Source organism: Pteronotus mesoamericanus, unplaced genomic scaffold (genome assembly GCF_021234165.1).
Source record: "Pteronotus mesoamericanus isolate MK-2021 breed Mesoamerican mustached bat unplaced genomic scaffold, CSHL_Meso_final contig_68, whole genome shotgun sequence".
Classification (NCBI taxonomy): Eukaryota; Metazoa; Chordata; class Mammalia; order Chiroptera; family Mormoopidae; genus Pteronotus; species Pteronotus mesoamericanus.
In genome coordinates this window covers 22,867,791-22,893,445 of record NW_026555234.1, presented here as the reverse complement: position 1 = coordinate 22,893,445, position 25,655 = coordinate 22,867,791, and the positions used below count along the sequence as shown (strand labels likewise).

The following is a 25,655-nucleotide window of genomic DNA, read 5'->3' as shown; positions in this document are numbered from 1 at the left end:
GGCCTGGAGCAAAATGATCCTGGCTTTGCGTCCTGGCAGTGCAGCAGAGCAGCTGTGTGACTTGGGCACCTTAATCCTTCAAATCCTAGTCTCCTCAGCTTCAAAGTGAGGCTCTGTAATACTAGATCCCAAAATATAAAATTGTGAGGTTTTGATGAAGGAACACAGGAAACATGCCCACCACAGGATCAGGCTAAATCCAAGCCATGAATAAATGAGATCAATTGTTGCAATGATTTCTACCTACTGTACTTTAATTTTACTTCTGAAAAATTGGGAAGATCACTTAGTATTTTGATGTCAATTTTTATTTCCTCAGGAAAAAAAATATGATGTCCCCTGCCTTATACAGAAGAGAACTTCTATTGCATTGGAATCTTCACATTTAATTATTAGCCAATCAGCTCTCCTTTTCCAATTTAAAATAAAACAATAAGCAAAAGCTTTTAGATATGCATGTGGGGCTTTTAAATTGTGTGAACAAGTCTGTAGTTGTAAGTACCTGGGAAATGATGTAAGCTTGACCTTCCTTTCTTCTTCCCTTCCTTCCTTCTTTCCTTTCTTTCTTCCTCCATTCTTTGCTTTCTTTCTCCCTTTAACAAGATGTGCAAATGCACGTATATGGGGTTGTGTGTCAGTATAAGATATCTATAGAGAGGGTGTCAAGCATTTAACTTTTATGGAAAAGTCTGAGAAGGAAAATTTCAGGAACTTGGGTTCCAGCCCTGCCTCATACTAGGTATGAGATATCAGGCAAGTCACTTCACTATCTCTCATCTGTAAAGTAAGGGGATTAGTAGATGATTGCTATGGTTTCCTCCAGTTTTAATTACTGGATTGTGTTTTTATTTTTGGAGAGTTACGACAGACAACTAATTCAAATACGTTGTTCAAAATGATCTTGTCATTATGTTTTAAATATTTTATTTATTTATTTTTAGAGACGGGGGAAGGGAGAAAGAGAGGGAGAAAAGAAGTGATGTGAGAAAGAAACATATATGTGCCGCCTTTTGCAGGTCCCCACCAGGGACCTAACTCCAAACCCAGGCATGCCTAACTGACAAACTTCTTTGCAGGATGACGCCCAACCAACTGAGCCACACTGATCAGGGCAGATCTTGTCTTTTCAATAGAAAGTACAATCTGCAAGAAAAGCGTCAAACATCATTGAATTTTAAAATGATATTTTAAATTTTGAATGGATCCCTTGGTCCAAGCATTTTGCCAGTTCCCAAAGTGGCTTTTTGGGTGCCGTTGCACAGGATCCCAGGCTTAGAAGGACTCCACGATTAACTTAGTGCTCTGCTATTGCTGTCTTGAAATTCTCAATGTTTGAACAAAAGGTCCTGCATTTCTGTTTTACACTGGACTCTGCAAATTACATAGCTGGATCTGGCTGCAAATTACAGTTAACAGTGTAATATCTGGGTTCAGGACTCTTTCTTTTAGTTAGAAACCTACACCGACCTCTTTCCTCTGCAGCTGTTCTCAGTTTTTATGTTGGTGTAAAACTGCTTCACCACCTAGACTGCAGGATGGGTGGACAACTGTGCACGGGACACGCAGTGGCCGCCTTTGACTTCAAAGGGCGGAGGCTCCACCATTCAGCCCAGCCCTCTGTAGGGGTGGAGCTTCTGTCAGTGGCAATGCCCACATTGGTGCAAATGTTTGCAGGAGTCTAGTAGATTGCATGGAGGACTCAGCGAAAAGCATCCTTGTTTGAAAATTGGAGGCTGGAAGCCAGGCCAAAGAAGAGCTACATTCTCTGAACACCCCCACACCCGGGCCTTATGGGTGTTAGTATTTTCTCAAGGCTGACCACTCTGCTTCAGGGATCTCTAAAGTAAAGTAAAGAGGTAATTACTCAGAGAAAGGCTGAGTTCAGTCAGTGCTTGGAATGATGATTCAACTTCAAAAATCATTTCTGATCCCTTAGTGCGTACTGCCATTTCATTAAGCCAGGCGCCCAGGACACAGCTGAAAGCAAACACGATGACGGTGAGCTAATTCCAATTTATTACGGCTATTCTGGGTTTACTTCCCAGCCTGTGAAACATGGATGCTACTCAGGTCACAGAGCTGATGTAAGGATATAAGGAGATAATAAGTGACTAACTACTTGAAGAGCCACTTCGTGGAAGTATTTGCAAGGTGTAATGTAGGCACACGATTTTTTTTTTGAAAAAGCAATGTGTTCCTGGAGGTACGTAGAGGTTTTTTCTTTTTTCTTTTTCCCCCAAATGGAAGCAGAGATAGGATGAAATTTAAATGATTTGCCTTCTCTCAATTTTCAGAGTGGAACTTGACATCCAGCGAGCGCAGCGCCCCTTCCGGACCAGTCACAGAAGGGAATGCCAGCCGAAAAGAGATGGCAATAGAGAAAAAAGATCGTGCCCACGCCAGTGCTGGCCATGTCCGCATCCAGAGCTTCCTGCCCCGTTGCTTTCCGGTTTCCATGCCCGCCTGATACTAAAACCGGGGAAGACAAGCCCACTCTGCTCCCGCCCCGGGCTCCCGCGCAATACTCGAAGTTACGGTAAAACCAGAGTAGGAAACGAAGCTGTCTCGGCGAGAAGAGGCGGGGCCGTGTCTCTGTGGGCGGGGCATGAGGGGTGGGGCCATAGTTTAACCCGGGAGGTCGAAGCTGTGACCACTGAGAAAGACAGCTGGCTGGGACGGGAGGGTGGGGCCAGGCTGAGGTGGGCGGTCCCGGGGCGGGGCCACATGGCCTTGCGCTCCAGCAGGCGGAGTGGCGGGGCGGAGCCGAGGTAGGTGGGGCTGGAGGGGAGGGTCCACGGTGGGGCGGGGTTCGCCGCGGGGCGGGGTTGCCGCGCGGTAGGGCAGAGCTTAAGCACTCCGTCCTCCCGCCAGTCCCAGAGCTGCACCGTCTGCCAGAACCCGGGACGAGGCGTCCCGGGGCGGGGAGGAGGGCGAAGGAAACTGGCAATGGCTTCAAGAGGACTCCCGGGGTCTGTTGTCCTCGCTGTTGCTGTCTTTGTGAGAGGCGCCGTGAGTTTGCCGCTCGTGGCACCGGGTAAGTTCCCCGATAGGGCCGGGGCTCGTGGGAGGAGGCGAAGGATTGAGACTGCAGCCCCGCTGCGCCTGGCGCAGCTCTAGTGCCGGCCAGTGGCGCGATACGGCCGCTGAACTGCCTGCCGTCAGGGGGTAGCCCGAGTCGGTTGTGGCGCTTGGCAGAGGCTCTGATCCCTCCCTTCCCGCCTGCGGGGCTCCCGCCTTCACCCCGCTCGCCGGCTCCTCCGAGGACCTGTTACCCCCGCCCCCGCCTCTGAGCTATCCAGGGTGTAGGGACCCGGCCCGGTCTTGCACGCCCCAAGTGCGCTCCTGCTTGACACCTCGGAGCCTCGCGAACCCCTTTTGTGCCGCCCTTGTCCTCAAAGGCCCCGCGAGAGGAAGATCGTGACACAGGGGACTGAGTGCACTGGCGCCGTCGCCTTTTCCCCCCACCCCCCATTAGTTTAAAACCTTGGGGAGTTTCAGTCTCTTTACTTTTCAAGTTTTAATTTATTTTAGTGGTGGATGGATTCTTTTAACAGGTTGGGGATTTCAGATTTCTTCTCACATATCCTGTTAAATCAGACTTGGAAAAAGGGAAGGAGCATTTGTAAAGTTACACTTTTTTTTCTTAGCCGAGTCCTGTCACCACAAAAGGAACCTAATGTGGTCAGAGCAGGAAGCCACCAGCTGAGCTGATAAAGTGTCATCTGTAATGATGAATTTACGGCAGAAATTTTTTATTGACATCTAAGAGGATATGTAAATTTTAGGGAAGTCTTGCCTCAAACTCTTGTTTTTATAACTGTATACACCAGGGATTCATTCCTACCATTCCCCCCTTCACTGCCACCTTACGGAGAAGTTTGAAAATACTAATAAATATATACCTTCTTGGCCAACTGGAGTCACCACGACCTGGAATTTTAGGTCAGCAAGCTCTCCTAAGCTTGAGCAGCTCCTCTTCGGGTCCAAATAATAAGCATCTGGAAGCATTCCAACTGTGGCTATCTCCATGAAAACACATACACCGTTCTTCACTTTGGCTTTCGCTTTTTCATAGAAAACAGAACATGTTAGGAAGGAAACAGGATTGATCATATATCTCCTGAGCTGTTATTAGCAGACACGTATTTCCTTCAGCCATCCTCCCTGGGGAGAAGGCAGCTGGTGACATGGTTATTGGATGGGAGATTTTGGTTTTCAGACTGTGTTTCATTGCTGAGACAGGTAGGTGTGTTATCAGGTTCAAACTGGACCCGAGGTTGTAAATGGTAGTTAGAGATAGAGAGTCAGTTCTTCCAGAATTTGAAGAGCTTAGCCTGGGAGTAAAATTCAGCACAGGCTGCCTGTAATCCTCCATCAACCAGAGAAAACCATCCCTAGTGTAAGTTTGTGTTTCCATGGATCTGAGCAGTACCCAGCTCTCAGGACTAGAATGAAGAAAACTCTCATCTTATTGCACAGTAACCGTTTTTTTTTTTTTTTTTTAAAAAAAGATTTTATTTATTTTTAGACAGAGGGGAAGGGAGGGAGAGAGGGAGAGAAACATCAATGTGTGGCTGCCTCTCATGCACCCCCTACTGGGAACCTGCCTGCAACCCAGGCATGTGACCTGACTGGGAATCGAACTGGTGACCCTCTGGTTGGCAGGCCCGCAGCACTCAATTCACTGAGCCACACCAGCCAGGGCTGCTTTTTTTTTTTTCCTTTTTAAATAAAATGGAACACTTTAGAAGAATAAGATATCTAAAAAGGAAAGAATCCAGATTATGAATTTGTCAGGGTGACTTGAGACCTGACCAGTCAACATCTGGTCACCCATTGGAATCTAAGACAGTGTTAATGTTTGTAGGGAATGTTAGGGAGGTAGGGAGGAAAGAAATGGGAAGTAATGTTGAGTACCTGCTACCTGCCAAGCTTCAAGTTGAGCATTTCATATGCATTTTTACACTTATTTATCATAATCCTAGGAAGTTCTTATTTCCAGTGAGGCAGCTGAGGCCCATAGTGGTTGAACAGTGGGTCCAACATCACATAGCTAGTCTATCAGCCAGTATTTAATCCGAGAAGCAGAACCAGTGGGGGGGGGGGGGGTGTGGTGTGTGTGTGTGTGTGTGTGTGTGTGTGTGTGTGTCTTTATATGTATCTTTTATCTTTGATAACCTAGCCCACTTAATTCCAAAGTTCATTCATTCTCTTTCCACTATAGCCACTGCTCCCCAGAAAGAAAATAGAACAGAAGTCAGCTGGGGCAGTCCTGTTGAGATTCTAAGATGCGGAGTTTAGGACGTTATAAAATTGTAAGCATGTGGTTATGAGAAGATGGGAGGCAGGAGAAAGTAGAAGAGATAACTTCACAGTGGGCAGTGGCCATGTCTCTCACTTCCTGCCTAGTTGGAGAATCTCATTAAATTTCTGTCTCTCAGTAACAGCATTTGGAGCTCTGTACCTCAAGCAGCAGAAGGGATGATTTTTCACATCTTGGCTTATTTATGTCCTTAAGTTCTCTGGTTACTCAACCTTTGGGCTTATTTGTTTCTCTGCGCGACAGTGGGCACAGCCTTCTAGTAAGGAGCGGGCAGCAAAGGTCCAGGGCCTGGTGAATGAGAAGCGCCCTCTTCCTGGGCTCTGCGGGCTGCCATCCAGCCTCCTGACTCGTTGTTTAGATGCCAAAGATAAGCTTTATTAAATTCTGGTTCTCCTTTGGCCAGATAGCTACCCAGATGCACATCCACATCAAACATAATCAGTAGACAGAATACTTTGAGAAGGCACCCCTTGAAGCTTGGGCTTGCAAGTCCAAGTTTAATTTAAAGAGGAAATGAAAAAATTTGAGAAGTGCTTGTCATTCCCTCTCTTCTCCTGTTTCAACCCCGCCCCCTCCCCCCCACGCCTGCAAAGAAATTAATCAAACAATCTATTTGGGAGCTTCAGTAGTTGAATTTGAATGAGAGAGGTCAAAACGCCAGGTGATAGGAGCAAAACAATTTATTGTTGCTTTTCAAAGAATTGTTTGGCTCTGAAGTTGAAGTTTAATTATATATTGAGAAATTATTTAAAAGTGACGAAACGATTTAAATTGTCATTGTTTCAAACTGTTATGTTGAGTGGTTTCTAATTATTTTGAGGCATTTACCTCAGTAATTGGTAAAGGTTTGATGGGCTGCTGGAAGCAGGTGGAATGAGGGGTGTGGCGTGGCTGCCAAGGACTATAACTGGAATTTGGAGTTAGTTCATTGTAGACACTCTGCTCTTTTTAAAGGAAGGAGTACAATGTTTATTATACCTGTTTTGTGGCTGGCTCTGGTCTATGAACTTGGGTCATTTAATACTTATAACATTCTGTCCTGTCATAAATACTGGAATAATTGAAATATTCCTTTATTTTTATAGATGAAAAAAATTGAGTCTCTGAGAAGTTAGCTTGAAAAAGTCACTCAATCAAGTATATGATTGTCTGACTACTATGCTGTACACCTGAAATGAATACAAAATAATATTGAATGTAAACTGTACTTGAAAAATAACACTAAAAAAAGAAAAAGCCTCTCAAAGCTGGATTTTGACCTTGGTCAGAACTGTCCAATTCTGAAGCTAGTTCTTATTATATTACTAAATCATTTTTTTTCTTCCAAGTGAGAACTTTCTTTTTATTCTACGATATTTATAAAGAATCACTAAAGGTGATGGCATGGCACAGTAGAAAGAGCATCAACGTGAGAGTCCTGGACTTGAAGTCAAAAGCCAAGAAGGGCCCTTGCTGCCCTCGGGAGTGTGGCTCCCTGCCCTCCCTGCCTCCACTTTCTAACCCACTTCTATCTTTACCTCCCTTCTGGCTGCTAGTAGGGCTCAAACGAGCTATTGTCTCTGAAAGGTCTTAGCAAATGGCCAAGTGGTATATATCTTTTATCCTGTGTATTTTCCTGTATTTCTTCCCCAAAGTGTCCATCAGGTTAGAATTATATTATAATGTGAACCAAACTATCTAATAAACGTTTACCACTGATACTGTAACGTTTTCATTCTGGAGGTGGTGATGGTTTTGCAATGATAGGTCCATTGTGAATACATAAAGCCCAGAGTGACACCTCAGATTCATGAGTTTGCTGCCATTGACTGGGAGGTAAGCAGCCAAATCTTCTCCCATTTTTCCCTCAGCTAAAATACAGTGCTCTTGGTATTTTTGGAAAATTCCCTACAAGAATGGGGAAAAGGGGATATCATTACTCCAAGGTACTTGCCACTGTTAGTCTATTATTTCTTTCTGGCCTTTTCTCTCTCTCTCTCTCTCTCTGTCTCTCTATTTTTACTTGGATAGGGTCATAATGCAAATATAATTTTGTGTCCTGCGTTTTTCACGTAATGTTACACATGAAGTTTCCTCCATTTTCCTATACTCAAAAAATGGCTGCATCATATTCTATTTTATGGATTCATTGCGTTTTACCTCATTGTGCCTCCATTTTAAGATATTTCAGTTGTTGCTAATTATCTTCAAATGGATTTTAAAACTCATTGTTTTGGTGAACAGATATGAATGAAGCTTTGCCTAGATATCGATGACTTCCCAGGAAATGAGTTCCTGAAAAGGCATTTTGAAGGTCAAAGGTATTCATGTCATTGAGGCCTTGAGGACATCAGTGTTGGTGACCTGAAGGGTGACCCAGTTTACCTTCTCAAAGCAATAGTCAAAGGACTCACCTTTTACACCGTTGGCATTTTCTCTAAAAAATGTATTTGTTAATTTGTAGGGTGAAAATTGGTACCTTGATTGTTTTAATTTGTATGATTTTGATTAGTAGTATGATGACTTTTTTTTTTATAGTATCGGAGCCATTTGCACATGTCTATAACCCTTTATGGACAATTCTGAAATCTGAAAATCTCTGAAAACCAAAAGCTTTTTTTTGAGGCTTTTTACGTACTCCGTTGGTGGTAAACCCTAATTTGAACCGATGTGAGATTCTATAGTATATATTTATCTCAGTGTGAATACTGCTAAGTTTTGCTGCAGTTACATTAATGAGTTCGATTTCTGAGTGGTACATAACTTGTGCTAAATGCATTGTATTGCTTTTCTAGAATCACAACATCTAAATTTCGAGGCACATCTGAACCCCAGGTTTTCAGATGAGGGATCATGGTCCTGCATTTCCTCTTTCATGACTCATATTTTCTTATCTGTGGGCAGCCAAATGTAAAAGTGCTCAAAATAGTAAAATACCCGATGGAGAAAATAACTCCTCAAATGAGTGGCACTTCGCGAAAAGAAGCACTATTTTGGTATCCTAGCGTGGAATCTAATGAGATAACGCTATCTGGGAAAAGCTGAAGTTTTGTTTATTCTAGGTGGCTTTAGGGATAGGTGGCCATTGTAATGGACACTTGATGGAGGAGTTGGGCCAAATTTCTCCTCTGCCGGTTATTGACACAGTTCTCTTTGTGAGGGAGAAAAGAAATGGAATCCACCCAAGGGACTTTCTGGGGGAGGGGGAAATGGGTAGAGGGTGGCAGATACTCCAGGCAAACTGAGTTCCCATGCCCAGTCATCTCACCTTGAGGATCCTTTTGCCAAACTAGTTGAACTTGGAGAACTGGTTTCTGTTCTCTCTTCAACATATCTCAAGGCCCCGTTTTCTCGACTTTGCTCATCCTAGGATCCCGAGCCGCTGCCATCTCTCCCTGACTCTCCTACCCCTATTTTGTTCACACATCTCTATGTAGAACCAGTAATAAAGCACCTGTGGTACAGAGGGAAAAAAAAAGTCTTTAAACCACTTTCCTTATCTGTACTAGGGAGAACTATGGCAGAGTTGCCTCGTGGGTTGTTGTTTTGAGATAAAATATTCATGGTCTGCCGCCATACTGCCCTGAACATGCCTGAGCTTGTCTGATCTCAGAAGCTAAGCTGGGTCGGGCCTGGTTAGTACTTGGATGGGAGATAAAATATGCATGGCACAGTGTTAGGCATGTAGTAAGTTCTAAGAAAGTATATTGTTATCATTCTGTCCTTAGCCACGTACCAACCATTTACTGACCTGCTACAGCTATCAGATAAGATTTTCCTTTGTCCTACCCTCTCTCATCTTGCTCTTGAGCTCTGGGTGCTGAAGGCAGTGTGTATCACGCAGTGGGGCTTTGAGGAGGCAGTGCTGGGTAATGCCCCAGGCTCCTGGGGAAGGGGGAGGGACAGGGACCAGGGGGCTTGGCAGGGAATTCTCTTGGGATGCAGTGGATATGCAGGCCCGAACCATTTAGCTACCAAAATTAGGCAAGGAAGGAGAGAAGGAAAAAAGGAAAGAAACCATAACCTTTATATGATGTGTTTTTGGGGAAGAATTTTGCAAGCTTCACTGACTGGTTTATCTCTAATCAGTTCATCTGTAGGTTTAGCCATAAAATTGTGACAGCTTTCCCCTAAGGTTTGATAGTGGCACGATTTTTGAGTATGCTCAGGAATGACTTAGGGTGGAACCTGAAAGTGAATAGAGGGTTGGCCCTTTCAGCCCACCCCCAACCCCCTACCTCTGCATAGGGGAAGAGGGAGAGGTGGGAGGCTGCAGACAAAGCTCTGGAAAAACTCTTGAACAAGACTGGATGCGCCTCCAGACTGGTCAACATGTGGAGATGAGGGAGAGGGTGCCCATGCCCAGGAGAGCGTAGAAGCTCCTTGCCATTTTCTCATACCTATGTGTCTCTTCCGTCTGGCTGTTCCTGAGTTAGGTAGTTTTATCATGAACCAGCAGTTTAGTATGCAAAATGTTTCTTTGAGTTCTGTGAGGCCCTTTAGCAAATTAACCAAACCCGAAGAGGGGGTCTTTGGAGCCTGTGATCTGTAGGCTGTTGGTCAGACGCACAGGGAGCATCTGAAGTGTGTGTGATGGGGGGCAGCCTTGTAGATCTCAGACCCAACCTGGCGGGTTTGTTGCTCTCTCCCCACAGATAGTTACAGAATTAATTGTTTGGTGGTTCTTGGAGAAACACAAATTAGAATGAGAAGTAGAACCCTGTAGACTTAGGGCTGGAAGGGACCGTGATAATCTCCCCAAAGCTTCTTATTTAGTAGGTGAGGAAGCTGAGTTAGCAAAGCCTGGATTTCAGCGGGTTTCTTTACTCTGCCTAGGACTCTTCCCCCTTGTGTCTGAGCTGGCCTTCCACTGAGGTGGACCCAGCTCTCCTCCCTCCCTCCCTCCCTTCTTCCCTCCCTCCCTCCCTCCCTCCCTTCCTTCCTTCCCTCCCTCCTTCCTTCCTTCCCTCCCTCCCTCCCTCTTTCTTTTTTTCTCTCTTTCCTTCTTTCTTTTTTCTTTCTTTTTCTTTCTTTCTCTTCCTTCCTTCCTTTCTTTAATTTTATTTATATATTTTTAGACAGAGGGGAAGGGGAAGCAAGAGAGGAAGAGAAACATCTATGTGTGGTTGCCTCTTGTGTGCCCCTTACTGGGGACCTGGCCCGCAACCCAAGCCTGTGCCCTGACTTTGAATTGAACTGGTGACCCCTTGGTTTGTAGGCCCGCACTCAATCCACTTGAACCACACCAGCCAGGGCCCAGCCTTCTGGCAAAGCTCCTGGGTCTACGTTTGCCCTTGGTCCTTGTGCTCCACGGTCCGCTTTCTCAGCTCTGGATCTGGGGTGTGCAGGCCCTGAGAAGAATGACTTTGGCTGACTGATATCTGAGACTAATTGTGCTGTTTTTAGTTGTTTACTTTTAGAGTCAGAGGGGACTTGGGGGTCATTTTGTAATTAATCCCTGTCTTTGCAGATGGGGAAACTGAGCCTGAGAGGTTCAGTGGCCTGGGAAGGCAGGAAGGGCCATCAGCTGCAGCAGCAGCAGAGAAGCAGCAGACCGTTAGGTTTGGGGAGGGAGGGCCGCATTGTGTGTTTTGGTCACAGTCCAAGGCTCAGATCCAAACACAGGACCCAGAACAGAGCAGATATTTCAATATTGGAAGGAAGGAAGGAAGCCAGAGCTGGAATCCAGGTGTTCGGACTCAGCCAGAGGCTTTTTCTTTATAATAAAGCAAAGAGTTGGGTTTTCCAAGTTTCACCCACAAATCTTAGCTGCAGTCTTCTCTCCCCCTAACTTTCCAAGTTGATGAGAGGCCGCTTTGTCTGCCAGCCTATGGGCCATATTGCTCCAAACCTGAGGTGGAAAAAGCTGGACATAGAGATAAAAAGAATGACATTAAAAAAGTAAGCAAGTACTGCCTTTATGAAGTGAGCATGGTGGGGCATCGATACAAGATACTCAAAACCTAAATTCATTCATTAAGCTCTTTCCAAAGACAAACTAAATTTGGTTGTGTTTCTACAATCAGTACCTATTGATTGTGTATATATCATTTTTCATGTTTTTAGACTTTTCTTTTATACCTTTGTTTCATGGGTTAAGTTTTTGACTTATTTATTAATTCAGCAAATATTAGTAATCTGCCCAGCTGTGTGCAAGGCCCTGGGGAAAAGGGATGTGATCCAGATAGACTCAGTCCTACCTTTAAGGAGTTAACAGGTTATCAGGGAAGATGATTAAACAAGCAGTCCTGATAAAGTGTCATTGGCATCTCGATAAGGAAAGTGTGGCCTAGGGCCAGAGCACCTCACCTGCAGCTGGGGGTGGGATGAGGGTCCAGTTGAGCAAGACTTTCTGGAGGAAATGAAGTTTAAACTTGTAAAAATGTTGTTGTTATTCAGCTGAAGAGAACTAGAGGTCATAGAAGAGAGGACGTGAGAGCTGGCAAAACTAGAGCAGTGGTTCCCAGACTTGAGCTTGCATCAGAATTAACTAGAGGGCAGTTAAAACAGATCGTTGGGCCCCACCCAAGCGTGTTTGAGTCATTAGGTCTGAGAAGGGACTGGAATATTTGCTTTTTTCCAGCACATTCCCAGGTGATGGTGCCTAAAGATAATGTGAGTGGAGGAGTTAAGAAGTGGTAGAAATAAGGGGGTTGTTTTACCTGGAAATCCCTCCCCTCCATGTGGGCTATCCATATTCTGCTCTCCACCCGTCTTTCAAGCTGAGATCGAGGGTAGCACTTGCAGGAAATCTTTCCTGAATATTTGCACTGATTTTATCTCCTTAGAGTCCACGAATACATATTGCATCCATTCCACGTTATTTAACATAATTATAGGCAATTGTTTCCACCATGTTTGGTCTAACTAGAGTTCTGGAGGCCATGGCACACAGAAGACATGCTCAGATATTTGATTGCTTGATCAGATTTATTTCTTGGAGCAACTGTGAGGAGCCAGTCGCCATATTCTCTGTAGAGTTGAAGAAACTGAGACTTACAGAAAAATAGCTAAGGTCAAGTGAAATGTCTCACTCAAGTCACAGATGAGGGGAAGCCAAAGCTAGGTGTTTGTTCATTGTTCTCAAGTGTTCTTTATGTTATGTAAAATTGCATGGACTCCATGCTCAGCACCACCAGTAAAAGGAAGGTTTTATATTTATTATTACATTTTTACTTTTTAGGTAGGTAGGCCCACCTACCTAAAGAGAAAAACAAGGCATCTTATAAATGGAATGTAGATTTTAAGTAGAAAATTGTCAATTATCCAAGGAATTCTTCATGGATTGTTTGTTTGCTTTTAGAATAAACATTTGAGGAGAGTAATTCATTTTACATGTCATTAGGTTTATACATGAGTTTTGTAAAATTTTGTCATGAGGTAGATATTAAGGGAAAATAGATTTCAGTTTCTTGAAAAGACACAAATAAGACAGTTTATGATATTACTCTTTTTGACTGGACAGATGAGTTTAGCTGAGTGGTTGAAGATTTATAAGAACCTGCACATAGAGTGTCATGTGATAGGGAAGGTTAAAAACAAACAAATCCTCTTCAATACCCGTAACATACCAAACCTTTCTTCCCCATGAGTGTATACAAACAGAATGTGATTTTCTGAGACTCCTGTCAGTGGTGGAGATTTGAAGAATTCACTGGGCATTCTGTCTCACAGTAGAACTCGTAACAATAATTTTCAAATGTTCTAACAGCTCTTCATAGCTGGAAGTCTCCAACACAATCATGTGAATTATTCACATTATAAAAAACAGCAGCCCGGAATTTCCTGGCATTGGTGAAGTGGCAGATGGTTAATGAACAGGCATTCCTTCACTTTTCTTTGCGTGTTTGTGCTGTATACTTGTATGGCCTGAATGTTCTTGCTGCTTCCTTAATTCTTTCCATCCTCCTCCCCCCTCTATTAAGGGCAAAACACAAAACCACCACTGATAGGAAAAAAGAGGGTTTGGAAATTGCTTATAGCTAGGCGATAGAGCCAAGAAGCTGGGGTTTGAAGGTAAAACTCATTTCCCATGTATAAATGCCAAATCAGTGTCTTAAGAGTCTTTGCAGAGAGAACTCATAGATATTTCTTACACACAGTGTGTAATTACTTAAAAATGAGTGACCCTTATCTGAGTCACTATTAGGTGTTGTGTAGGGTATGTAAAATAAATAACAAACTTGGTTTCTGTCCTCATGAACTTGTGACTGAGAAGGGGAACATAAACTAGGAACACAAATCATTATGGAATAATGGAGAATGTGTTTGGTATAATCAGAGAAGTACAGATAAAGTGCTGCATGGGATCACAGAGGAGACACTAAAGACTCAATAGCCTACAGGGGTGTCCAACCTTTTGGCGTCTCTGGGCCACACTGGAAGAAGAGTTGTCTTGGGCCACACTTTAAATACACAAACACTAACAGAAACAAAAACAAAAAAATCTCATACTGTTTTAAGTCAACTTACAGTTCTGTGTTGGGGTGCATTCATAGCCATCCTGGGCCACATATGGCCAGTGGGCCACTTTAGACACCCCTGACTAGGGAGACATGGCATTTTAAGTGGACCTTAAAAGGAGTGTAGAGAAAGGGAACAGCCTTATGCAAAGGTATGGAGGTAAGGAAGGCAAAGTCATTGCAGATCCAGTGTAGACTGCAGAGCAGAGGCTGAGGCTTGGCTGGGGAGCTCCTGAGACTACGTACTTTACTGTGTGGGGGTGAGGGCTGAGGATGGGGTGGAGTGGAGGATGGGGGTGGACCAGGAGGGGTCTTTAGGCTTTGTGATGTAATGGAAGAGCCCCCGATGTGGGCTCAGGAAGACCTGAGTTTGAGACATGGCCTCATAATTTCATCAAGGCAGTTGAGATACTGTTTCTATTTTCTCTGGAGAGAGCAAGGAAGATAAGAACTGTTCTTTAAAACACCTCAGTTGTTTTGAGGATCAAGCAAATAATATAACCCTACGTAAGTAATGCAAATCTGACCTGTATAAGTATATAGGATTAATATAATACCTGTAGTATGTAGCTAGAAATAAGTTTTCAAAGTTTAAGGAGTGCTGGGAAAGTGGAATCATGAAGTAAGTATAATTATAATATTGATGATGTGACGGCCAAGAAGTGTTCATTAATGGTATAAGCTAGCTAATTGTGTATTTTTCTTTCATTAGAGTAAATCCTTTGAGATTGTTCAAATCAACGTGATTCCTGAATTCATCACTAAGCATTTATATTTAGAAGACTTGGACATTTCCAATTTTTAGTCTTATTTTTGTGCAGGTTCTTCTCTCTCCTGGTGAGGAGGGTATCAATGTAAGAAGTGTTCAAACCTGTAGAGAATTTTTATGAGTTTACTTGAGCCAAACTGAGGATGCACAATGGGTAGAGAATTTTTATGAGTTTACTTGAGCCAAACTGAGGATGCACAATGGGGAGCAAGACCTCAAATGCTCTGTAAAATAACAGTTTTACAGCTTCTTTTATGCATTTGAAGTCAAAGTGGGGACAGATGTAAGGATTGGAGAAAGCAAAGTGGGGATTAGGTTACAGGATAGTTAACAAGATTATGTGCTCTCTTGAGGGGTAAAACCCCCTTTTAGGGGTATTACTCCTGGTATTTGGAAGGTATGTTAACTTAGATGCACAAGAACAGTGGACAGGGCTGCCTTAAAACCTTTCACAAGAGAAGTTATCTACCTAGAGCATGACAACCCACCATGACCTGACCTGCCCCCATAAGAATTTATGATCAGACCATCCTGAGGTTACTTTTCATCCACAAGGGCAGTGTTGGCCATTGTGGGGAAGGGAGAAATGTGATATAGTCAATTGTGACTTTGAGTCAATGTGATATAGTAAAAAGTATATGTGTTTGGTTTTTGTCCTTGCTTTCTGGAAAAGAACTTTAGAAACTCTTGGTATTTCCTTAGTGACAGGATTATAGGTTATTCTTAATGAGCCTGTTTAGACCATAGTTGAGTTCATGCTAATGGATGACCTTTGGTGGGCCTCCAGAAAGCTTCAGGATGGGGCCAGTTGCCAGGTGAACCAACTACATGATTAGAGGGTTAGAACTTTCAGCCCCACTCCTGATACTTGGGAAAAGGAGAGGGGCTGAAGATTGGGTTAATTGCCAATGGCCAATGACTAAATCAAGCATGCCTACCTAATGAAACTTCCATAAAAACTCTGGAACAAGGAGGTGGAGGGAGCTTCTGGATTGGCGAACACATGGATGTGCTGGGGCTGGCATGTCTAGCGAGAGCATGCAAGCTCTGAGCCGCCCCCCACCCCCTGCCCCCAATTTGCCCTATGCACCTCTTCCATCTGGCTTCTCCTGAATTGTATTCTTTATAATAAAACAGTATTCCTAAGTATAGCACTTCCCTGTGTTCTGTGAGTCATTGTAGCAAAGTGTCCAAACTGAGGGAGACCGAGGGGAGCCCTGAATTCCTGTTGGTTAGCCTGGGACCCTATTTGCAGCTGGCACCTGACCTGGGGACAGTCTTGTGGGGCTGAGTCCTTCAACCTGTGGGGTTTCTACTGGTAGTCAGTGTCAGAATTGAACTGAACTGTAGGACACACAGTTGGTGATGGAGAATTGGTTGCAGGACAAACGAAGCAGTCAAGTGTTCCTATTAGGGAAAAAATCTACTCACAACATTAAAACTTCTTCCTGGAATAATCTCTTTGAAATTTTAGTGGCTTACTATTTAGATAAAGACTCAAAGCCATTTAAAAAATAATAGTGGGAAAGAAAAGAAATTGTCAGGTTAGTGCCTTATTGTCTATGTATTTACATTGTGTTGTGTAGTGTAATAAAGTAGAAGTTTACCACTGCGTGGTTTTCTTTGACTCTTGTCTTCTGTGGTGTAGACCAAAGATTTCATAGCATTGTCTCAGGCTCTTGTCAGGGGACATAGCTGGTATGTAAATATTACGGATTGCAATCATAGGCAGTCTCCTCATTAAGGGATTTCCAGTATTCTGGTTGGCCTCCACGGTGTTATTACTATTAGGGTGAACCACAATTTATAATCTTACCACTCAGAGATAATTAGTGTACACATTTTGATATATTTTTTTTCCAATAAAACAGATCATGTTAGCGCAAACTTCTGTTTTATATTTATCTATTCACTTAACATTTTTCATTAAAAAGTGAGATCATTTGGGACAAACGGATATGGCAAATCTGATTCCTTCATACAAACTTTTTCTATTTTAAAAGTCAAAGGAAAGTTTGGGATTTCTGAGAAGTAATGAAGAGTTTCAACAGTGTTAAATGCAAATCAGGATGGCCTTTTGATTTGCTTCTTATTAAATGCTAGAGAGATTTTTTTTTTGAAATCTGTACTTGATGACACAAACATAGATAAATTGACTTGGAGAGAATGTAACTTAAATGCACCTTCTCATCCCAATAATTGACTCACTAGGAAAAACCATTCTGTCATCCTAGATTTAGAACTCAATTAGATGAGCAATGATTACCTGTAGATTTTCTTCTCAAGACTCTAACTCAGCTAGAGATGAGCTATAGATAATCCCATTTCATGGAACTTGACTGAATGTCAAAACTGTTAACTGAGTTTTATACTAGTGACTTCCACGTTCATTTCTTCCCCTTAAAATCAATGTCTCTATGTCTAGGGTTTTCCTAATTCTGTTTAATTTTTCCTTTGCTTGCCTTTTCTGAAGGGATCTTTATTTTCTGTGCTAGTCCTCCTTTTACTTTGCTCTTTCTCTAACCGCTCTAGTGGAGACTTGACGTCAGAGGACTTCACTGGGGAACCGTGGTGCTCCCCACTTCGTCTTTGTTTTCAAGTTCCCTTATTCCCAGAAGGCGCACCACATGCCTGTCTTGCACGAATCCTGCCTGACTTCACCTGTGACTAATGGGAAAACCCTGTGTTTAGGACTTTCGCAGGTTTTGTTTAATCTGTATCCACTTCCTGTTCCTGGAAGAGCAAGAAACCGCTGGGCAGAGCCCACGTGTGGGAGCACGGTTGTGGCGGCTGCTCCCTCTTCTGTAATCATTCTGTCCCCGGCATTTAACACTGCCCCTGCCAGTGTAGCTCACGTGGCTCACTGTCCTTTCCTGCTTGCTGGTTTGGCATCCCCAGCTGAGCTGTGTGCTCTGTGAGATCAGTGTTGACACTTCCTATCGCTGGCAGCAGTGATGGGTCATCGTGGGAGTCCCAGCCAGCATTTACTGAGCACCTCCTCTGTGCGAGCCACTCAGGTGGACCCAAGTTCCTCTCACTTCAGGCTCAGAAACAATTCCACTGTAACCTTCATTTTAGAGGTGAAGAAGCCAAGGCACAGGGAGGTTGATTAGCTAGGAACCAAGTTAAATGAACACAGTGCCACCAGGAGAAGGCTGGCTTCCACTTTGGCCTCCTCTCTTTTCTAGGGCACAGCTTTGGTTCCAAGTTTGGGCGCTGATTGCAACAGACCTCGGTTCAGTTGTTGGCTGTTCCCCACATGAGTGACCTTGGCTTCAGTACTTTGTTCTTTACTGTCTCCGTTTTTAAAATGGGTTTAGTAATAGCGCCTCTCTAAGAGTTGTGATAATTTAAAAAAAGATAATGTCAGTAAAAATGCCAACCACAGAAATAGGCGCTCAGTGCAGTTTCGCTGCTGTTAGCAGTTGGTGGTAGAGTAGTTAGTTGAACTTCTCAGAGACCTTGGATGCAGGAAGGGTTAACCCTTTTGGGGCCAATGCTGGGCCATCTTCCTCTTGGAAGGCCTTGCTGGGCTCTAGCTGACTCAGTAACACCCCCTTGTTGCCCCGTGTGGTTGATTTTTGTTGTCTTCTGCCCTATGGAAATTACTTGGCCGGACTCCAACCCTGGTCGGGGGTGGGTTGTACCCAGAAACTAAGAACCTAGCTCCCTGAGGTCAGGTCCCCTATGCCAGCTCTCTCTCTGTGATGCTCCAGGCAGTCACTGGTTTCTAAGGGCACACCCCAACTTTGGCAGCCAGTCTTGCTGTTTCAGCCTGAAACAGGCCTTCTGGGTTTGGTCTCTTCTCATTTGGTGGTTTTATTTTGGCACCTGCCTTTTAGCTTCCTTCCATAGTTTAAATAATTTCTAACCTACTCCCTACTTGACCTCTTGTGAGGAATGTGCACAAACAGATGTTAGGAATCGCGGCTCCCAGGGAAGAAGGCAGTGTCTTTCATGAGTGTATGTCAGCGTCGCTCCTGTCGGGTGTGACAGTTTGGAGCGTGATGCTGTCCTGTGGAAATCCGGTGGAGGGCTAGTCTGAAAGCCGGCTTAGGAACGTGCTGCTGCTTGTGGTCTTCATACCTTTGCTAACGGAAATTTTCTATTGCTTTTGATGAGCACAGGGGCTTTTTGGTATGTTTACATCTTTTGGAAAGGGCTTACCCAATCAGTGCGTAAAGCTATGGGGCGTATCAGCTTTGAAAAAGAATTTATGTGTTTAAAAACTGTTGGCATTTGGCATATGGGGATGTAAGTACATTGGACATTCTGTCCTACCAAATAGTATCTTAAAACTGCTTATTAAGTTATAGTGAAAGTGGACACACCTGATCAATTACTGGGGGCCCTTCGGGAAGGTTGGAATTTACTTTCACAGGGCCAATGTAAAAAATGTCTAAGGTGTTCCCACTGTGTTCCAGGAACTGCAATAGGGATTAGAGGCACAAAGACAGGACATCCTCCCCTCTGCTTGGGGAAATGGGCAAGTTTGACAGGGGACTTTCCTGCAAAGTCTGTGTTGTGTTTGGTTGCCCACGGAATGCCCGAGTGATGTGTGTGGTAGCGAGATGGGTAGGGAAGAACGCGGTGGCTCTGAGTTTTGGTTCTTCTGCCTGGCCACTGATTCATTTGCAGAAATGAGATCTCATCCGTCCTCCTGGCTACTTCTTTGGGATTAAGAGATTTCAGACAAAATAATGAATACGAGAGTATCAAGTGGCATTTAGGTGGGAACTTTTATATCTTGCATGGTGTCTGTAGCTAATGTGAGTGATTGAAGATTTTCTTCCTCTTTTTCCTTCCTTTCCCTTTCTTTCTTTCCTTCTGAAAGATTTTCAGATATCATGTAATTAACATGATTAGAACAGTTATGTTTGTGGCTACTATTGAATTGTTTCCAAGTACCATATTTGTGAATAATAACATGAAAACTTATATATGTGGATGAGATGCTTTTTCCATAGACAAAAAAAATATCTTTCCTTTACCTTCATAATAATTTTGGAGTGGTTAAATAAAGTTATACTTTAGAGTGAACTTTTGCTTTATGCAGTTAAATTAATAATGGGAAATTTTTTCCTGCTGAGGTTTTTTATTTTTAAAATGAAGTCAATACAACGTTCATCTTGCTCTACCTGACTTGAATCATTTTTCATGATGGTTTTTACATTAAAAAATGCATGCAGATTCCAATGTTTATCATACATACTAGGGTCATATGAAAAGAGACAGCTTTTTAGGGTTTAAAGGCATTTGAGTGGGTAAGGTGGACCTGGCCTCCAGCCCAGCCCTGCGGTCCCTTGGTGACGGTTTAACCCCCGGCTTACTGTGAGGCATGTGTCATGAACTAGGTCAAATTGTAGGCTACCCCTGCTCTTACAGACACTGTTTAGATAACGTGGCTGAGAGAGGGAGGACTGGGGTTATTTTGCCTGCGTTAGATCCTGTCCCACATCACACATTAGGGCTTGTCATTGAACCGCCTGTGCCCCATTTTCCTCATCTGCAGATGGGGGTGACGAGAGGACCTGCCTTACAGGTGTTGTGGAAATGAAATGAGATTGCGCGCAAAGCACCCGGAACAGTGCCTGCTGCACTGCGAACACTGGGTAAATGCTGCCTTACAAGTATTTTAATGTAGCAACTCATTCTTCATTCTTCACACCACCTTTTGAAAAGAATCTGAAGTGAATATTAGATTTCTGAAGTTTGTTGCTTTAAGGTCATTTCAAACAAATGACTTTTTAAAAATCTCATTTCTTTCTTGAATAGTCATAACTTAAAATTTGCAAGGTGCAGAAAGTTCCAGTCAAAGTCTCACTCCACTTTGGTCCTCCAGTGACCCAGCCCCACCCCTGGAGATTTAGTGTGATCAGTAAGTGAAGATTTTAAAAATCCAAAAAATGGACAACACTGAAAATAACAAGAGAAAGAGGGAGAGGCACAGGAAGGGGCAGGGGAACAGGAAAAGAGAAAGGGGGAGATTCAGGGGGGTCCTGAGCTCTCCGGGGCCCTGCAGCCCCTGGCTGACACTCCTCCCTGAGGACCGCAGGATCTGTCTTCCTGCTTGGGATCCCCTGGGGGGCTCCTCAGCCTTCTCTGCGTTAGGGGCGCGGTTGGTAGCTTCTTGGCTGTGTGTCAGTGCAGATACTGGCGAGCTGACCTTGCTCTGGTCAGGGGTGAGGCTGGGTCAGGTGAACCTTCTGTTGTCTTCTGAAAGGAAACGATTGTTTGAGGTTCTCTGGAAGGCTCAGGACCAGTCCAGAAGTCGAGATCCTTGGCTTCTTAAAACAGAGGGATCCTAAAGTTAATCAACCCCTCTCCCAAGGAGCAGCTGTGGGGCTGTAGCTTTTGTCTGTGTGCAGTCCTTCGGTGCCCGTGGGGGAATTGTGTTTGGTCAGGGAGTTCGTTCTGACTGTAAGAAGTCACTTCAATGGTGAATCTGAGACAATTGTGGAGAATGCTAAGAACTTCCCTTGGCTCTGCAAAGTCAGTTTGACCCACCTGCAATGGTAAATATTTATAGTTTCCATCATTACTTTTAAGTATCTTTGACATCACGCTAATTTCAGTCTTTTGTTCTGGTAGTTACCTGGGGTTTGGGATTGGTTCTAGCTGTTCTCCAGTTTCCTGTCTGTCAAGAATGTTCGTTTTCTTGAGAACAACAACAACAACAACAACAACAATTTAACTTTTCTTTTGACACCTAATATGAAGTTCCTTTTTTCCCCCCTGGATCACACTCGTTACTTCCCTTCTCACCTCCAAGGGAACACAAAGAAAGAAACCATAGCTTAAGTATGGGCTGTGCCTCAAACATTCCTTACTGAGTTAGAAATTAAAATGCATTTTCCCATTAAAAATGATTATTAGACTCCCACAAATAGTATTTAAAAAGAATGATAAGGTAAGACTTTGTGAACTTTTATTACGGAGAAGTCAAAAGAATAGTAAAACCACTTAGAGTTAACATTTTGCCATATTTTCTTTTTACCCTACCTGTTTGTCTGTCTGCCTACTTTTATGCTGACCTAGTTGAAATCAAATTGCAGACATTTCACTTTTAAATATATTTATTCTGCATCTCGTGGATTTGACTTCCTCTACATAACCACAGTACCATTAGTATACTTAAGAAAATAAACAAGTCTTTAATTTCTGTCTAACCCAGTTTCCTCAATTGTCCTCAATATCCTTTGTTAGCTGCTTAAGATTTTTATTATTGTTTGAAATTTTGAACCAGGCTCCAGTCAAGGTTTACTTGCTGCATTTGGTTATATTCTAACAAAAGCTATTTGAGTGCACCTTTAGCTAGGTATGGGGGAAGGGAAAGAACTGTCGTGGGCACAGGCGGTATTTTGATATCTTTGGCTACTTGCTACCTCACAATTTTCCTGTCTCACTTGTAAGGCCTGTCTCCAGATCCGGGGGCACTCCTTCTGCCCTGAGCTCTCCATTTGGGCACCACCAAGGGCGCAGCGGAACTTGCCCAGGTGTTAGCAGAAACCTCAGACAGCTGCAGTTTTCAAGGGGCCTCTTAGCCAAATGCATTGGTCAGTAGGGGTTCATGGCCAGGCATTGTTGATTTACGCATGTCTTGCTGGGATGGCTGTTTAGGCCTCCCTCTCTTCCCAAAGTGATCTTTGCTGCCCAGAATCAAAGCTCTGTGTTCCTGGATTGTGGTAGCATTTCAAGGATTTTGACAAAAGAAAGGTAAATGGCTCAATGCATTTGGAGGATTTTTGTGTCAGGGGTGAGTAGACTCTGACCGGGCAGTTCCGTCTGGATGTCCCCTCCCTGCCTAATCACAGCTGGGGGGTGGGGGAGGGTGGGGCTGTAGCAGCTCTTTATCTGAGACGGGTTTGGAAGCTGGCACTTGCCTGAAGTTTCACTACAAAATTTAACACTTACTTATATGTTGACTTTCATAATTTTCCAATTTTTGTTTAAGCCCATTTGTTCTCTTCATATATTTCAAACTTTTAAAATTTTTCTGGACAAATGCTGTGTCTTAGTAACTGGCACTGTGGGGGACGATCTTAAAAGCTCTGTGACTTTGGTAGTCTCTGTGGCAAAAAATAGGAATAATTTGGGTAGATTTTGTTTTGCAGAATTTGCTTTGATTTTTCATCTTTTGTTAGTGTAGGTAATTGATTTAAATGGTTTAACCAGTTAACTTCATAAAGGAGGCTGCTTTGCAGGCGCTGGTAGATCTGGTTGTGAACACTGTCCTGAAACATGACCGGCCTGGGTATTCCTCCTGGCCCTTACCAGCTTTTAACTGTGTGAGCCCGAGCAAAATATACACCCTCCTGAACCTCCGTTTCTTGTTGTCTGAAAGGATAGTAGCCACCTCATAGTTGTGACCATATGAGACCCCTGTGGCTGTGGCCTAGACCCTGAGGGGGTCTAAGCAAATAGAGGTTGTAAACAGCCTCACATTATTTCAAGACAGGCTTTGCTACCAATGAGTCTGTCAGATTTGGTTTTATTACCAGTCCAAAGACCATGTGCTCAATGCTTCAAAAATGCCAAAACTAAAAACGTCAGAGTCTGGAGTAAGGAAAGATTTATTCATGGAGGAGGTGCCAGATTGCGAAAATAGGTGCCTTAGTGCTTCCTCAGATCCCCCTGAAGACAGCACAGAGTTCAGGCTTCTTTTATGCCAAGGGAAGGGAAAATGGGAGGGGCTGTTTCTGGAAAAACTCAAGCCCCAAGAAGAATTCCTCTAGTGGTTAGCATGTTTAAAGCTGGAGCAATTAGCCTGAAGGCCGTGGAAACAATGCAGGCCTGAACAAGATTGAGTCAGAGAGACTGAGTATTTCACTTTGTTATAGTTTTGCTGTGAAATGAGTTTGTTTTTAGATTGTTTTAGATCTTGCCTTGTGGACACAGAAGTGTGGGCTTCTGTTTTTCATCCCAGTTGCATCAACCCAGAGTGAATTGTGGATGGGGCTGTCAATGGTTGGGGAAGTTGTGGCATTTTGAGAACCACAAAGGACATCGGTACTAGCTCATAATTTTTAGCTGAACGAATCGTGGCCCAGAGAGGTAAAGTGACTTGTTCAATATCGTGGAGGTAGCAGGTGGCAAAGCTGGATAAAGAAGGAAACCTTTTAGAGAAAGGCCTGTTGAGTTGAGTGATCTTAGTAATCTAGACCAAAAATAGACTGCCCTTGGGTACTGCGATTTCGATGTTTGCTTAAAAAAAAAAAATGGCGTGCGTGTGTTTGTGTTTGAAAGTCCTTTTCCAGCCAAACTTGATGTGGGTTATCGACTTACGAACCAAGCTCCTTTCCCATCACGGAGTTGTTGGGTCACTCTTCTGGGAAACCCTAGCTTCTGAGAATGCAAACCCTTTCCTGATAAAAAGGAAAGAATAGCTATCAGAATCATCAAAGTGCTCTTGGCCTTGGTTGGAACAGAGCTGCTTGGGAGAAGTCACAAGGTCCCCTTATCTGGAGTCTCTGGTTATTACCATCGTTTTCCCCGTTATTTTAGTAACCCTCAAGTGACGCACAAGGGTTTGGGGAATGCCGTTTCTGCAGCATTTCACCTCAGCTCCTCTTGTTACTGGTCCAAAGTCCATGCGCCCAATGCTTCGAAAGGCCGACATTCAAAATGTCGGAGTTTGGAGTAAGGAAAGGTTTATTGATTGAGAAGATACCCAGATGAGAAGATGGGGGCCTTAGAGATTCCTTAATTCTATCTTCAGGACGTACAGAATTCAAGTTTCTTTTATGTCAAGGGCAAGGAGAATGGGAGGGGCAAGAGGTGTTTGATGACCACAGACATCTGGGTGCCAGCAGGGTCCAAGGAGGGCAGGCAATCTTCACGTCTCTTTGTTCACGGTCCATTGACCCCTGCTGGTCAGAGTCTGGTCTTGAGGTCCCTGAAAATTTTTGATAAACAATCTTTGTACCTATATCCCCCCATCTTCTGGGGAGGCACCTTCTGACTGGCAAGGGGCTGGCTGTTTTTCCGAAGACTAAAGCCTCAAGCAGAATTCCTCCAATAATTAGCATATCTATAGCAGGAGCTATTTGCCTGAAGGTCAAGGGAAAAATGCAGACTTGAATAAGATGAAGTGAGAGAGACAGAGCCTGTCACCCTGTTGACGCGCTAACCATTGAAGTCAGTTGGAAATACAAGTGTAACTTGGAAGCAAGCTAGAAAATGGCTTTCGATTTTGGGGGAATGGCTTTGCCATTCCTTATGCCTTTTCCTCAGTTCTCTTCCGTCTTCCAACCTGTCAATTTCACGGCTCCTTTTGTGACCTTCTCAATGGGATCTTGGCAAAACTCACATACACAGCAAGTCCTCAAAATACAGTGAATTAAGTAACTGAATCTAATGTCATTAATTAAATAAGTAAACCTGGCTAGGGCAAGGAAAAACCCAATGGATTTTGATAAATGCTGGCTCTTGTTGGACGTTTTTGCCCTTGTAAGTTTGTGGGAGGGAATCCCTTATCAGTGAGAGCTGAGAACTCCGCCTTCCAAGGCTCTTGCTGTGTGCACAGGACACTGGAGATGAGGTGATGGGCTTATATTTGAAGAGGCTGAGGTGACTCAGGTTGCAGTCTGCATAGGTGAGCTATGGTTTAGGAGTTGAGAGAGAGAGGTTAGAGATGGTGGACAAATGGTAGAGTCTTGCAGTTCATCGCGTCTACTGCTTTGGAGTCTGGTATTGGGCATTTTCAAAACATATTCTACTTTTCACTGTTTTAATTGGAACCTATTGTTTTGAAGGTTGCGATCATTTAAGCTGTGAAATATGAGAGCAAATGAGCATGAACATTTTAACAGAAAAGTAGCGAAATGTTGAAATATTGTTGGAAGAAAAATAATTGAAATATACCTTAAAGAGGCATTTGTAATTGGGTAGTGCTCTGTTATAAGCCCTGTTTTACATATTGTGAAACAAAACCCTTCGCAGCTGAAAGTTTTCCTAAAAGAAAGGGTTTGTTGAGCCAGAAAAAGGACTAGGTCCTGGAGCACGCAATCTAAACCATCAGCAGCAGGGCTAGGTGGAGAAGACAAACGTGCCCAGTGTTCTGGAGTTGACTCATTTATCAGTGAGTTTTGGGAAAAAAGATATAGATTGTTTTGAAAGAATT

General features: G+C 43.6%; 1 protein-coding gene across 1 annotated transcript in view; it reads left to right on the top strand.

The window, feature by feature from the left end:
• The first annotated feature begins 2,859 nt into the window (after positions 1-2,859).
• RELL1 (RELT like 1) overlaps positions 2,860-25,655 on the top strand; it is a 61,190-nt gene continuing 38,394 nt past the window's right edge. The window contains exon 1 of the mRNA XM_054582035.1: positions 2,860-3,034. Within this exon, the coding sequence (XP_054438010.1) occupies positions 2,947-3,034 (88 nt within the window). The 5' untranslated portion in view covers positions 2,860-2,946. The remainder of the gene's footprint in view (positions 3,035-25,655) is intronic.